Raw genomic sequence first — 16,393 nt, 5'->3', positions numbered from 1 at the left:
AACTTCAAATTACTATAATGAAAGTGATTTATTCAATTTATATGTTAACGCTCTAATAATATATGTGGTAGGGATTGGAAACATAGATAAATAAGTAACACAAAGGCAGACAAGTTTTTGTCAAAAAGGAAAGATCTGCCCATCTCTTCCTCTGGTTCATAAGCTAATAATGAACAGTGCTTAAAACACTGAATACTGATGAGATCCAGGAAACCATCATGCATTAGTAACAAAACTAAAATCCTGCTCTGCCTTGAGGAGGAGAGGGACAAAGGAACTTAGTGGTTTCAAACATCACTAATGTTCTACAAGTCAGATCTGCAAATTGCCAGCCACAAGTCTACATCTGTTTTACTTGCAAGAGTAAGGGTGAATTGTTTTATTGTTTTTGTGGATTCATTTTATAAACTGTTCTCACAGCTTGGGACATATTTGCCCTCTCAGGTTACCAGCTTCTGGTGCAGATTTAAAGATTACTATGATAGCAATGTTTCTCTTTACATAAATTATTTGTAGCTAGAGTTGTGAGTCCCTTACGTGAATATTTGCATATTTATATACATTCCTTATCAAAGTAGAGTATGATCGTTTTTGCAATGCCCACTCTGTGTCCTTAAAAGTAGCTGGTAATGGTGACAAACATTAGGACCTATTCATATATGATTCATGTACAATAGAATCTATTTTAAAACATCAGCTAGATTTTTGTTCATCCTAGACTAGCTTCAAGGCATGTAACATTATTAGATAATTTATTAATTCAAGAAGCAGCTAAGCATACCACCAACCACATACATGGCTTTAACCTTTTAACCAAAAATGAAATTCAGATTTTTTTATTTATATGTAACAACAAATGACACCACAGACACTTGAAATCATTTATTCAAGGCATTTTATAGAATATTGCAATTATAGTATAGGCGTATAATAAAAGAATATGAGAATGCAAAGGAGAATATAAAGCCAGTGTCTGGGCATTTAAAATAAAAGCTCTTCAAAAAGGTACAAAAGTTTTACAGATAGAATTCCTGAAAAATTTTGGAAAAACTAAATTTCATTAAAAACATTATAATACCAAATGACATGTCACTTAGTTTGCAGCAAGCAGTTCTATATTAATTGTTTATAACCCATGAGCTAAGACTTAAAAGCATTTTACATTCAAGTTGAAATAAGTCAGCACCATTTTAGCTTGAAGAATAAATGAAATGCTGTTTTCAAAAATGGTCCCAGTATTTTGGGTGGCTGGGAATGAAACCTAAGTTGCTGGTTTCATGTATTGATTGTGAATATGAATTCAAAAAATAAAAAGTATAGGAAAGGGGTACTTTTATCAATATTCTGTTAGTATCAAAAGAAGTTATTTTTAGAAGGAAATATATCCTGACCAGGAAATAAATATTTTCATGTTGTCTCTGAAAGATTAATCCTCAAGTCCCAGGAAAATTTTAGTGAACTGCATTTCCTCTAATATCTAAATATTGGGAATGTTTATAAATGTGATTGTCCTATGAGATTTCAAAAAGCAAGGTAAATGTTATTGCAAATAATGCCTAGTAAATAGATAGAAATTGTAAATAAAATTATAATATAAAAATATAAAGATTTTCTAGAAATAGGCAAGTTGAATATTCATATGTTATGGCACTGTTGGGAGACTGACTCTTAGCCTCAAAGGCCAAGACATCTTTAAGACAGATGTGGTCTGAATAATTATGAGGACACTAATAGTATATGTCAGATAGTAGACTCACTAAATTACTTTTCATTTTTCTCAGGCTTTATTTGTGTAAAATCTATTCTCTTCTTAGTACTCAACATTCTTTGTATCACTTCTACTTCCTCTTTGTAAAAAATTTAGAGTATAGTAAGAATAGATTGTTCTTTATTTTTTAAATTGATAGTCTTCACCAGTTAATTATTATCTGTGAGTATTGATGGTGTTTCAGAGAAAAGACCCCTTGAGGTTCAAAAATATTGTGTGTTGAATCAAAACTTATGATTTATATATAAGTGTTGAGGGGTGATGGAAAGGGGAGGAATGTTCACATAAGGAATAAGCAAGAATCTTTAGCTTCCTAATTAAAAAAAATTTTTTTTTTCAGAATCAACCAAAGAGTACATGCTACATTTAAAAGGTAGCCATTTCAGGAATCCAAAATACATTTTAATTATTAGAAATATTTAAATGCATGTACTCATTAACTGTTAACTTATTTATTAAAAAATATGGTCATGAAAAATAATAGTGCCTAAAATTGAAATGTTATAGACATGTACTTTAAGTTGTCAAAAAAAAATGGAATAAAGTGAACTTAATGGATAATGGCATTTTTGGTATTTATGGAGGTTAGGGACAGTATTTTTTATGTACATATGAGTGTCTGGCTTATTAGGCCCTCAAATGGTGAAGGATGGAGAAACGGATAAAGGGTCTCATTGAAATAATTGTAAATGTGATTTCTCTTATATATCCAAAGGTCATGATAGTGTTTAATTTTTAATACAGGGGTGACAATCTTAAAGAAACAATAGATGTTAAATCTATAGATGCCAGTCTGGCTCAGTATTAATACTGACAGTAGTTTTTTTTTTTTTTTTTTAAGCAAGTATGTTAAAATACCTCTATTGGAAAAGATTACAATTGGAAAGGATCATTCTACCATCTTAAGACTAAAAAGCATTTTAAGGAAAAGAGGTACATCAAAGAACCTATCTCATAGCTCAGATACTAGCTGAATGAAAATTCTGTCTGTATTTGCTTTTTGGTAAGTGTATGCTCTGACAGACAAGGACCATGCATACCGTTATATCAGTCCCTTGATGACTGTCCACCTCTTGCCTCTTTTACCATGCTGTGTACCCAGTGAGTGCAGAATGATTATTAGTAATTGGTGTTGACTTTACAACTCTGTGACATAGAAGACAGGATGCCAACTCACTTTTAAAATTCTACCTAACATGTTCTGGTACTGGAAAAACCTTACTTGAGATTTTAATACTGGTTAATATAGGAAAACTTCTGCTAAAGCACCATTAACTTAAAAGTCTAACTTGATTTCTTCCTGCACCTTTCGAATTTAAGAAAAAGACAGATTTTCCAAAATTTGTTGTTGCACAGAGTTTCACAGTTTAAAATAAAAATCACAGCTGTCTCATTATGGAGCATTCCTTGGTTTACAGAAAGCACTTTCTTTTCCCTTACCTCAACTATGTAATGCTATGTGCCTTGTTGATCAGGACTATCTTTAAGACACACAAAAAACACGTATGACCAATTCCTGAATAACCCAGGATGATTTTCCCATCTTGCACAATACTGTATCATCTGTTCTGGATAATTAAAAAAAAATTTAGCATTGCTTTTTTTAATAGCTGAACATTTAAGACATGCAGAAAAGTTGAAATTCCTAACATGTTTTTCATCATTCTTCTTTTATATTTGAGAGACAGTGTGGTTTTTGAGACTGTATGATTTTCTTATCAGCGAGGAAATTTTAATTTGGCTTACACTTCAATATGCTTAAATGTATATTATGTCTGGGTGTATCCTAGCTATCATCAGAATGACTTTCCTATTGTGCAGGTGTCCTATATAGATCAGTCCTCAGAATGGTAATTTTAAGAATGCCACTTAACTTGTCTCTGCCCATAGAAAAACTAAGAGTGGAGGGGAGCATCAACAAATAACAGACAGGAATTGGGCAGCTCATTTACCTAGTTCATTCCAAAACAAAAGTCGACTCAAGTCAGAATGAAATTGTGCACTTGACAGAAAGAAAGTTTTCTACTAATTTAAAAAATGTAAACATAATTTTTATATAGGGATGTAACTATCTGGATACATATATTGCCATTCTTCTGCTATATAATAGTATTTCTTGACACCAATGGTAATGTGTTTGTTCCTTCGTCAGCACCAAATGTGTCCATATCTGTTTAAACAGTAGGATCATAATTTCAAATAAAACAATACTAAGACACATACAAGACTATTAACCATTATGTTTCACTCAAGTTCCAGCACTTTAGAAGATAATCAGTTCAAAGCAATTTTGGCTCATTCTTTAAAATATTACTTTCCCTTTTGTATCAGAATTTCAAAAGAAACATAAGAAATGTGGATTTCTTTGAAAGAGCCAATTGTGCAACTATGGAATTGAAACATTGTGTTAATTCACAAGTAATGTGAAGAAGTATTTTAAAACTTTCTAAATAATGCTGACTTAAATGTTCAAAATCCAGTTATTTACTTTGTTGTAAAATAGTCCAAACAAAAATTCCTTTTTTTGTTTTCTGTTCTCCTTTTCAAACTATGTAGACCCTACTGAAGCTAATCTATTTTTTCACACTTCAGAACACCAGGCACTGATTTATCCATTGGGAGTTGAGTTTGCTTTCTAATACCTAGATTAAGAAAACAAAATAGGAGAAGTTATTAACTGGGTATAATATTATGAATAAGTACAATAAATAAATGTTAAGTCAACCTTAAAAAATCTGTGTAGCAATTTCCCTCCACCTAAGCAATAATTATTTTGTGAAATTATCATTAATACATTATTTTAACAATTATTTGATGAAAGCATCTATGTCAAGAGCAGAGAACGTATGACTGATGCCTACAGTCAGATGTCTAAACAACCCCTAAAACAATCAAAAGTGAAACAGAACTTATGAAACCCACACCTGACCAGGCAAGTTAATTCCATGGAACGAGAGTGGCACTTTACCAAGAAGTAGTCATGGCCTCTCACCATCTTGCATTAGTCCTTATCCAGCATGACTTTGGATGCAGAATGATGCATTAACAGGCAGAGACTGGCCAAGGACAGTCGATCAACTATTCTTTTATTGAAATGGTTATCATACATCACCATTTAAAGAAGTAAAAATGCACTTAAATCCAAGTCATAAACTATTGCTTTCCAAACAGTACGTCTCGTGAGAAGAGAACTTAATCACAGTATCTTAGAACCAAAAGGTGTCTCAGAGTCACCTGGTTCATACATTTTTGTTTTTAATGAGAAAACGAGGTGGGGCTGGCTCCCTTAATGGCACATACTCACTTATTGACTATTTTTTACATCAAACAGAATGCCCTCAAGTATGTGCTTGGCATGAATAACAACCAGTGAACTGACAGTGACATGTAATTAAATTTTTTAAAAATAGCACAATAGTGCCAGCCTGGGAATCACACACACACAGCCACCAGACTAACCGCATGGCTTCAGGCAAATTCTACCTTTTGCTCAAAAAGTTCAAAAATTCCCCAGAATAAAGTTCAAACTTCTTAGTTTGTTTTCAATGTTCCCTTTGATCTGGTTCCAAATGATGTTTCTATCGTTTTTACCCAACTCTTAACTCCATGAAACTTATGCTTAGCCAAACAGGAAGACTTGCTTTTGTAAATAAGCCCTTCATTTTCCTACTGCCATGTAGCTGCCTATAACACTGACTCCTCCCAAAATGCTCTTCCTTATCTCCCCTGAGTGCAGTCTTCAGCCTTTAAGGCCCAATTCAAATGCAGACCTAAAGCCACTTCTGAATCTCAGCCCAAAGAAATCCCTTCTTCCTTTGAACTCTGATCTCTAGCAAAGAAGGCCTGAGATGAAAGTCAAAATTGAAAAGGCAATATTATTCTGAAGAGGAGGGATTTTTCTCAAGTCAATGCTGCATTTTCCTCACTTCCAAGTATGAGCTTATATTTTACTATGAATCATTAACTACAGGTTATTTCAATTCTTCATATTTTCCTCGGATCAATATTACTCATTAAAATTCCACCTCAACTACTTTCTCTTGCAGTTTAGTTGTAGTCAGAGATCATTGGTGAATTAAAAATAACTACACAGGTGGCCACAGGAGGAATCCCTCTCAGAGAATCATAATATCGCTAGAGCAATATAGCAGTTTTCATTTGTTTCAGATGTCTGGAAATACTAAACTTGATGGATTCTACTGATTTAAAGCAAAGATATATCCTATTTACTAAGAGTCACCTCTTGGGACCTGTGCCTACTAGAAGGTCAGTAGTCATATAAGTCACCAAACTTATTGTGGCAGAAGTCCTTCCTGTCTTGATGCATGTTAATTTACCTTCATGGGACTTTTTTGTATTGCATCTCTAATACATTTTGGTGTGTATTTCTCTCACTTGCTCTATTTAATTATAAAGTCCTTGAGAGACAGGGTTTCATCTGTTCATTATGTATTGAGTGGGAGACTAAAAGGTGGCAGGCATGTCCCAGGCAACAGGTACAGTGCTGGAAAGGCAGTTAGATCCCAGCCTTCATGGAGTGGAGCAGAAGACAAACATTAACAAAGAGATTCATAAGCAATGTATTGGAATTCCTGTGATATGTCTACAGGGAAACAGTACGGGGTCTTGGAATTATATTTATCTTTGCTTTACTCTGTAATATCTGCTTTTAGGAGTATAATAAATACACACAGTGCAATAGTGAAAGAACAAGTAAATGAAGAATGAGTGAATAACTTAAAGAATGATAAAAATTAAGAGGAATTAACTAATCTACCAATTTCACCTTAAATCATTTGAGATTACATTACACTGATACTGTGAGGATTTGGATTATTCTATAACAAACTCTATACATGATAGGCCATAGAACCAGAGTATTCAGAAGAATATATTTGATTATTTTTCAGTACCATCCTTTGGCTGTCATGGTCCTGATCTATCTCTAATGATGTGGTTGGTGATACTTGTAAAGCTCAGGCTCTGCTTCTTTATGTAAATAAAGAAAAGCAGCCCCTCCAGGGTGTATGTAACCCCAAACCATAGTACATGGCTCTGTGGATGGAGCATGGACTGATTTAGGTTCCACTTTCTTCCTGGCCTGAAGCCCAGGTGTAGGGCAAAATTGGCATAAACAGACTTAGGTTAGGCCTGGGAAAGCCACCAAATTACAGGTTCGTGTGTGGCAATGAACCCAGCTTCCATATGAAATCTGGCTGTGCTATACATTTCTGCATGACTCAAAAACACCAGTGCCACTCCAACATCAAAGCTAAGCAGATGCATGTTCAGTACCACCCTACTGGTCTTGGAAGGTATAAGTAAGGGGGCATATACAGTTGTGATCTATTACCCAGCAACAGTGGAATAGGCTCACTTCAGTGGAATGGGCAGTATGATAGAGTAGGACAGGACAGATGGGCCAGGAGACAATCCTGTCCAGCGGTTTCATTATTTTCATCAAAATACCTTCTAGTTAACATTTATAGATGGGATTCCTTCTAAGACTTCATTCAAAGAAGTGTTTCAGCACCAGGAAAACTGTGAAGGAAACTAACCACCCTCTCCTTTTGCAAGTACTAAGGGGATACCTAGTACTTGTAGTTCTAGAAATAAATATGTGAAATCTAGATTTCTACAGACCAGGGATCTGATCTCTTCATTTGTATACCTAAAGATAGTGATTTTCAAAGTGCACTTTGAAGAACTCTAGGACTTTCTTCAGAGCTCCTTCACGGAGTATAGAGAAGAGGTAGAAAACTCAATTGCTGGGGCTCCTTCGATCTCACATGCACTGCATTTTGAATAATTTAACATACCGGACCACACAAACTTTCTGGGTAAAAACTGTGTTCTGTGTGTATGTCTTATTTTTAAAACTAAGCTTTAGATTATTAAAACCATAGTATCTCCTCCCTTTTTTAGATATATATGATGCTAGGTAGAACTGATCCTATATATGTGATAGCACAGACTCTATGTAACAATTTTGATCTTTGGTTTCTTTACAAGGAAGCTACAGTAGTTGAAACAGGCATATGTTTTTGTATAATGCCTGGCAAAAAAAACTAAAAATTTGTAAAGAAAATTACTTAACTAGACAAATAGGACTTACGGTGAAATTGTACAGCCTGAGGCATAAGCGTGATGTCCTGTGTAGCGAATGTCACAGCGCACAACGTTGTTGGTATAGTCGGATTCAGGCACCAGGTAGCTGGGGTTGACACTGACCTAGGCAACACAAACAGCCTCTGTGCTAAAGATTTCATCATCATTATGTACTCATTATTTCCCCTCTATTTCTGTAGGGCTACTATGAGGGAATCATTAGCAAAGGATATTTAGCTAATGCAAGCTGGGAAGGGAGTTTAAGATAAGCAAGTGGTTAAACTCCAAAGACATTATAGAAGGAAATGGTATAACATCCCATGAAATTCTTTCAAATAAGAATATTTTTCATATGTCTAGATTACTTAGAAATTTGTCTTAAAGGATGTATAACTACCTCCAAAAACCTGATTTTTATCATTTGAATCCACAGAATGTTGCCTATTAATTTCAATTAAGAATTACGTATTTGCCAAGGCCTCTACCTTTAGAATGTAGTTTCCAGGTTGTACATCTGTGATGTCAATCCACTGGCAGTCAATGTCTGCAGCGTAGGTATCATAGCAGCCAGGACTCAACCCCTAAAACAAACAAAACAAAATGAAGGTAAATGGTCAGATTGTGCTAAAGAATATGCTATTATTTGCAAATTAAATTTTGTTAGTATTTACAAGTGTGTGATACAAAACTATGTTTATATTTCATCTTCCTTGAGAAGTATATATTACCCAGCTTTACACCACTTCTGGCCAAAAAAGATACAGTACTAAAATAAGTAGGAATACCTGGTTTCTTAAGACTGTCACAAGTCACTAGTGATAAATACAATCTTAGGTGATAAAATAGACCTCCACCAAAATTCTGGAATATTACCAGATCAGGAATAAATGTCACTTGGCAATTAACTCAAATGTCTTACTAGCGAAACCCTCTCCCATTTTCCCCTCTTTAGAAATTACCTTCTTGTATTTTGAGTGCCCATATTTTTGTTATGGGTAGTTTTTATATTGTTATCCATTTCTTCTCTGGATTACAATCATACTATGTAAGAATATATCTAACTAGAGGTTATAAGCTCCCTAAGGGTAGAGTCAATGTTGCACCTTTGATTAGCTAACATTATTATTATTATGTGCCATAAACTATTTTAAACACAGTACATATGTAAATTCAATTCTGATAACTACATGAAGAAGCTGCTATTATTATCTCTATGTTATAAGTAGCAAATGACTGAGCTTGTTTAAGTAAACAGGATCCAGAGTACCTGTTCTTAACTACTGCCCTATACCATATTTCATATAATCACTGAAATATTTGTTGAATGAATGAGCATACACCTACACTGGCAAATGCCACACATTCCACTTGCTAAGATATTCATGTCAAAAATAAATAAGTGTATTGGATGGGCCAGGAGGAGAAAAATATCAAAAATTGGAATCCGTGGGTATATTATTTCTATTATTTCTTTTGATTTTTTGGTGCTGGGGATTGAATACAGGGTCTTGTGCCTGACAGGCAAGCACTCTACAAACTGAGCTATATTCTCAGCTCCTCTATTAGGTCTTTACAAGAGATTTTAATTCTTGTATTTTTATTTTATAGTAACCTAAAGTAAATTAAAAATATATGCTACAATCATATTAACTCAATACTGCTATTTAATTTCAGTACCAAAATTGCTTTGATGCTTAAAATCACTTTGGTAACCACAAACAGATAGCAAAACCACCTTAGGGTGCTTCACTAACTGGTTTGGCTGCAGCTGGAGGTTTATGAGAGTGTGATGAGAAATGTACTGTCGTGTAGCATGTGACACTATAGACAGGTCAAACTCAAAAGTACCTGAACTGCAGCAGGGAAAACCATGTTCCACAGTTATTGCCTGGAATCCTAAGAGTGTGTTGAGTAGTAAATGCATAATGAAGAACTTTTTTTTTTTTTGGTCTGATTCAGTACAAAATTCCGATTCTGGTACATCGTAAGTGTTAGCTGCTGCTGCTGCTGCTGTTGCTACTACATTCATGACATTTTAAAGGATTCATTGGATTAGATAGCTATTGAAGACAAATTTAAACAATACTCTTTTAAATGAACAAAATTGCTTTGAAAACAATGGAATTAGCCACATGTGTGGTTGTGTATACCTGTAATCCCAGCTACTCAGAAGCTGAGGTGGGAGGATCACATGAGCCCAGTAGTTCCAGACCGGCCTGAGCAACATAGTGAGACCACATCTCAAAAATAATAAATAAATAGACAAACATATACAAATGCTGAAATTGACACTCTAGGATTACTTAGGTAGCAGAATTTTAGTATGAGTTCTGGTTTTTTGAATTGGCAAACAAAATTGGAGATAAGACCATTAAGCAAATAGGCATTTCAAGTACTCAGCCAAAATAAGTAAAATAGATTTAATATGAAATCTTAGCCCAGGCTATCTAAATTAGTTATTTGGTTTTAGCCAAACATAACTGTTTACTACATTAGGGTAATGAGATTAGTGTGACTATTTTTAGTTTTGTAAATATTTACTATGTAGACTTGTGGTCTAAGAACACAGGAATTAGCAAGAGTATAAATATATAGAAGCTATACATAGTTTTATTCTTGAATACATTTAAGGAGGATTACAATAAAACTAATCTAAGCCAACGCTTGAAGTTTATGAGAATGTATTTTCCTTTAAATGAAGTTCATGGGCAAGAGACACTGATCTAATGAAAAAAACAAATACCTAAATCACTCATAATGCTAGAGCTAGTGCATAATGGTTGAATAGTACATATACAGAGGATGATTAACAAGAAAGCCACCAAATAAAAAGAAGTGGGTCACTCCAAGGAATGGAAGCTCTAGAAATGTTATAAATACCTACAATCCCAGATTCAAATACTTCAGCTCAGAGTGAACTATCCAGACTGCTTATTTTTCTAAACAGGGAGAATAAACTCCAGGTCCCCTGCACACCAGGTGCCACGGGACTTGATAAATGAATGAAAATGAAATCTCTATATAAACACATGTAGAATATGTGGGTAGGTGACATCTCCTTTTACTTAAAGAATAAGTACTACCCACCCCACCCTGCCATATACACACATATGTCTAATTTAACCTTCTTCCCCTCCAATTGCTATGATGGTCTAAATTCAAAGAAAGAAGTAATGGTACCATTTAGGTCACCAGAAAGTTTCCTGCCACAGACCTGAAATTTGCTTCCCAAGTTGCCAGCTGCTGATCCCTTTGTGTCCTGGATTATGTGCATTGCCAAGATTTGGGCTGGAGTAAAATTATAATGTCCTTTTACAAATTAGGGTTTCATATGGAAATACTGGCATGGCTTTTAACTGACACATATTTTCCAATTATAAGACATACAAACTGCTTAGTTCAGCACTATTTTTAAAAATTCATCCAAAGGACATCTGACATCAATTATACTGTAGGTTTAAATATATGTGTATGGAGAAAGAAATGTGTCCTCCTGTTCTTATTTGCATTATTAAAAGAGAGTGTTTAAAGTACTTTCTAAGAAACTTATTTCCTTTCCTTTTGCTAACCTCAATCACTATTCTATTTCGAGCATAATAGGTAGAAAAAAGAATGACTTTGCAGGGAGCAGAGTTGTTTATAATCAATTAAAGGACACAGAATTGGTGCAGATGCTATGAACCATTCAGACATTTGCAGAAAGTAAACTTCTGCTTCTCATTGTGGAACATATTATCATGGATACATATTGACCTCCTGTGACAATGGGTAGGGACCACATGCCAAGCTGGAAACACTTTAAAAGTAATTTGCATCAAGCCATCACTTACCTTTTCTCTTATTATTTTTTATCTTGACAAAATGACTTTAGAATGAAGTCATTTATAAAAGAAGGTGGGAGGAAAGAAAATGGTATGCTTCTTTGTTTTGCCTCTAAAACCTATGGGTTCTGATTTCAGGGTGCCAGCTTACCTGTGTGTGTGCAGTACATGCAAAGCGTCTGTGGTAGCCATAGTCACAGGATGTGTCCTCAAGACAGAAACTTGCTTTGTGACCTTCAGCCACTCTCCTCTGTGTGTTGGCATCAAGCAGATCATAGTGGCTGAATTCGTCCATGCTGTGGTAATGTCTAGTGTCCCACACAACAAAGAGACAGTGGTCAGTTGCATACAGAGAAAGCAAAGAGGACAGTAATTTGTTGTCTCACAAATTTGGATTCACATAAAAAATGGGGTCAAGTTTATCTTCTTTAAGAGAGATTCATGCTAGATTCCTCCACTTGCCCCTGACAGAAATCTATCAAAATTATTAGCTTTTAACTTTGCTACTAGGATAACAGACTTAGTTTCAGTATTTTACTTTTCCTTACACCCTGTTTTGAGTATTAAATATAAAGGGACAATTATCTGCCCTTAAATAAATATAGCCATTTTTCAATTTTTTTCTCTAATATATTTCTCTTGGCTGCCACTGTTTATGCTTCATTCCAAAAAAGAAGCAGCACATGACTCTGGAGAGGTTTTGTGAGATTTTTAAAAATAGATTTCTCACATATTTAAAATCATTATTAAAATGCAATGGGGAAATAATGGCATATTTTATCTACCACTGTTATTTAAACTGCATAAGGTTTTACTTAGGAATGAAATATTTCTATTTTATCTGCAAATTAGAAGGCTCATATCTACTTTTCTCATTTCATTAGCTAGAAGGCGTTGAGCTATTCATATCCTCACATGAGGAAAAGACACTGAGAAATGGATTGAATTTCAGCAAGTTTAAGGCCAAACATTAGGATTTCCTGGCAGTTAAAAACACCTGGTAAGTCACCAAAGCCAATGATTGCATTACCTTATGTGAAAATACTTAAATTTATTATGGATCAGGCATTCAATCTGGGATTGATCCAGTTATTTTCAAAGATGAAAGAAGTTTCAGCTATTTTGGTACGTCATCTACATCTTTCTTTGAGGATGGTCTCTGAATCCTTTTAATAACAATGTGTGGCCTTTAGTAAATTTTATTTAATACTAACTGTAGATGATTTGAACTGTAATCAACATTTTTAGAAATCACGCGTGTACTGGAGTAAATGTTATTGAAGTCAATTGCTATGTCTTCTCAAGCCTTGAAAAGCTGTGCTTGAAGTTTCAGTTCAAAAGATAATGATGTCAGTGGCTGATGGATTATCATAAAAAAAGACTTATTTGATATGTCAAATTATTAGAAAAAAATATAAATGCAAATCTTAACAAATTTCTCTCTTTGGATAGGACATAAGACTTGTATTTTCACATCAATAAACACCTGAGAAATGAAAAAGCAAATCAGAAGTCAGGAAGCCTATTCACTTACTGGTGACAGCTGTGCCATTCCCAGGAATATCTTGGACGACTTGGTAAGAAATCAGATGTTCCTTGGTTTTTTACTCTTTGGGGAAATCTTAGCAGCACTCTGTGATCATAATCTCTTGCTCTGTAGGCTGAACTGTGATTTTGAGAAAAAAAGACACATTATTATATTCATGGACTTTTAACTAAAAACAAAACTACAAATAGAAACTCCATCCTCTATGAGTGACACCCTCCCTTCCTCAAGGACCCTATCAGTTCCAAGAGGTTAGAGGGTTCAGTTAATTTTGTTTATTCCTGAATTCCAAGCTCCTAGAACAGTTTTGGAGTGGAGTACTCAGAACTCAATGAAGATTTCATGACTGAGTGAATGAATGACAACAGTGAAAATTCAGATTTTAAAAGTAAAAACATAATAAAATTTGCACTAAAAATCTATGTGCAACTTTGTATCTTAAATGAATTCAAGTTTGAACATATGAATGGGAACAACTGAAGTGGAAATTATCCCAAATAAAAAGTGATCAACAGCTACTTATCAAGAACTTTGAATTTAACAAAATATTTCCTTTTAAAAAGATAACTAAGATATAAAGAGAAAAATGACTCTAAAGAACACACATAATTTAGTTAAATAATTTTGCAACTTCACATCTTCAAAACAAGGGAACTACTGCAATATCATGAGGAAGATAATGGTGTGAGTGACATAAGATTTAGGAATGAAAATGAGGTTGAATATCTTCTATTCCCTTAGCCGGACAACTGCAAAGGAACAATGTGGAAGAAATGCACACGTAATCAGCACTGTGCTCTGACTGACATATTTCATGTGAGTGTATGTTCCAATACTAGTCCTGACCTTATTTTACATGTTTACATATTTATGGAACCCATCAAAACATCTTTTGCGCCCTCTGCTGGTTTCCAGCTGCAAACTCGGAGAACCTATGTCCTAATAGCTATTTTATTTTAGGACTAAAGGCAAAACAAAGCTGCTCATGGTCTTATTCTGGCTGAAGTAATATCAAAACAACTCAGTTAACCATGACCTGAAACAAAAAGGGAAAACTTTGGGTTTACCAATGAGGGCGCCGCAATGACAATTTTACCTCCAATCTTTTAAGGGAATACTAACAAGCCCTCCTGTTCCAGTATTTTTTCTTCATTTCTGTACAGTTGGTTTATAAAAAGTTATTGGCTCCAAAGTTTAAGAATCATGGGAAAAAAATAGAAGACTACCAGTCTCCAGGATAAGGATTAGGTCCACCACAAACTGAGGTAAATCCATAGAAACTTTAAAATTTTTTAACTCTCCATGCAGGTCAACATACCCAGAAGGTCACGTATCACTTTATCTCTTCCCAGCCCTGGTCCCACTTCCTAGCTCTGGTCTGCGCTGAACAGAAGTAAATGAGAACCAGCCACTAAGGGAGGAGGGGTGTGGGCTGGGCCACCGAGATCCCAGCCGGTACCTGGCCAGACAGTTTTCTTCCGCAGCGCATCTCAGGTTGTACATAGACATCTTCTGCACGTACGTGGAAGCCTGGATGTAGTAAGGGTCGGGCACCAGGTCCGGGAGACCTAAATGGCAGCAGGCAACAAGCGCAGCAGTGAGACCAACCGGCGCCTGGTCCCTTCGGATCCCTTTCTTGTCATCCATACCCATCAGGACTGCGGGGCAGGGCTGGGGGAAGCCAAAGAACTTGGGACACCCCCCTCCATCCCCTCCCCCGGCTGAGAAGCAAAGTGAAAAAGAAATTGAAGGAGCCAGGCGTGCGGTTTGCACCAGATTCCAGAGCTGGCTCTGCAGGCTTGGGGGGAGGGGTCGGATCAGCAGGGACCAGGGCCCGCCGCGCCCAGGCAGCCACGTCGAGGAGCCACATAGTTGGGGACCTGGTGCATTCTTGCTGCCCTGGGGATTGGGAGTGCTTACCGTATTGGAAATAGCCGGTGCCGTATCCAGGTCGATACCTGCTCCCAGGCCGGGGCCTCTCATACGTATCGTAGTAGTTGTAATAGGGGTTGTCATCAGAGTACTTGTAGGGGTTGTTGTACGGGTCGTCGCCCACCATGCGGTCCACGAGGCTGGGCGGCCGCAGGTTACTGAGCTCCGGGAGCTGTTCTGGCTCCGTCTCGTTACCTGCGCGCGAGGCGCCAGCTTCGCGGGTCCCAGATGACGAGTAGCCTGCTTGAAACCAGTGGCGGGCGGCGGGCCTGGGGCGACCCGTGGCGACCCCTGACGGGCTGGCCATCCGCGCCCGTGCTGCGGCAGTGCGATTGTCGCGGAGCAGCAGGATCGGCGTGCGCTGCTGCGGTGCTCCGGCACTGTCTGTTCCAGCGGCGGCGGCGCTGGGTCCCCGGCGGCGCTGGGGCTGGTACTGTGAGCCCAGACTCAGCAAGCTAAACACCTGCCCGTTGTTCTCCCATTGGATCCTCTGGCGCCAGGCTCCTGGAGCCGCCGGTGGCTCGCGCGGCGGCTGCTGCTGGCCGGGGGCCTGCGGGGCGCAGCGCAGGAGGGGGCAGAGCTGCAGCGGCCCCAGTAGGAGCATGGTCCAGGCGAAGCGCATCTTTACCGGATTGTCTCCCCTCACGAAAGGTCCTGGCTCGGAAAAAATTAAAATGGGACTCAAATCACGTAAAGGAGGCAGAAATCTTTAAACAGGGAGGCGAGCAGAGCGCCGTTATCTCAGTACCCACAAAGTAGTGCCAACGGTGGGCTGCAGACCCTTCTCCCAGGCAGGGCAGCTGCTTGGACGTGGCACCAGGCTTTCCCCTTTCCCAGTCCTTCTGGAAAGCGACGGGGAGCGGCGCGGCGGTCCCGGCGAGCGGGCAGTGTCTGGAGTGAAGGAAGGAGGAGAGATTTTAAACTTTCTGGCACGTTTGCAAAGTTACACAAGCCGTTCTGGCCCTGCTGCCCCTCCGCTATTTGTTCACGTAATGCGATTGGAAACGTGCAAGGCGGACAGCTCTTCGTCTCTGCCCCTCCCTCTTTTCCCTGTCCTGTCCTCCTCCCCCCAGACACGTTGCACAGGGAGCGTTAAGGGGAAAGAACAAAACGGAACACACATCCTGAGACACACTCGGCTTAATCTGGGGCGAACATGCAGGAATTTCAAAAGACTCAGACAGACGAAGGCAGCCAGGCCATGGGACGACGCCAAAA

General features: G+C 37.4%; 1 protein-coding gene across 4 annotated transcripts; it reads right to left on the bottom strand.

The window, feature by feature from the left end:
- Positions 1–867: 867 nt before the first annotated feature.
- On the bottom strand, positions 868–16,193 carry Lox (lysyl oxidase). 4 transcript variants are annotated; one of them, XM_047556777.1, is made up of 8 exons: positions 15,924–16,193; positions 15,164–15,829; positions 14,703–14,811; positions 13,232–13,363; positions 11,849–12,005; positions 8,362–8,457; positions 7,884–7,999; positions 868–4,410 (listed from the first exon to the last, which is right to left on the bottom strand). In XM_047556777.1, exons 2-8 carry the CDS (start codon positions 15,795–15,797, stop codon positions 4,404–4,406), a joined length of 1,251 nt encoding a protein of 416 aa, XP_047412733.1. In that variant the 5' UTR covers positions 15,798–15,829; positions 15,924–16,193; the 3' UTR covers positions 868–4,403. The 4 variants fall into 4 exon arrangements, with proteins under 4 accessions (XP_047412733.1, XP_047412735.1, XP_047412732.1 ...); XM_047556779.1 differs by having other exon boundaries at positions 15,928–16,193; XM_047556776.1 differs by having other exon boundaries at positions 15,164–16,193.
- Positions 16,194–16,393: the final 200 nt, after the last annotated feature.

The sequence above is a fragment of the Sciurus carolinensis genome, chromosome 6, assembly GCF_902686445.1.
Source record: "Sciurus carolinensis chromosome 6, mSciCar1.2, whole genome shotgun sequence".
NCBI lineage: Eukaryota > Metazoa > Chordata > Mammalia > Rodentia > Sciuridae > Sciurus > Sciurus carolinensis.
The sequence above is the reverse complement of the archived record's forward strand: the minus strand, read 5'-3'. Positions and strand labels throughout refer to the sequence as shown.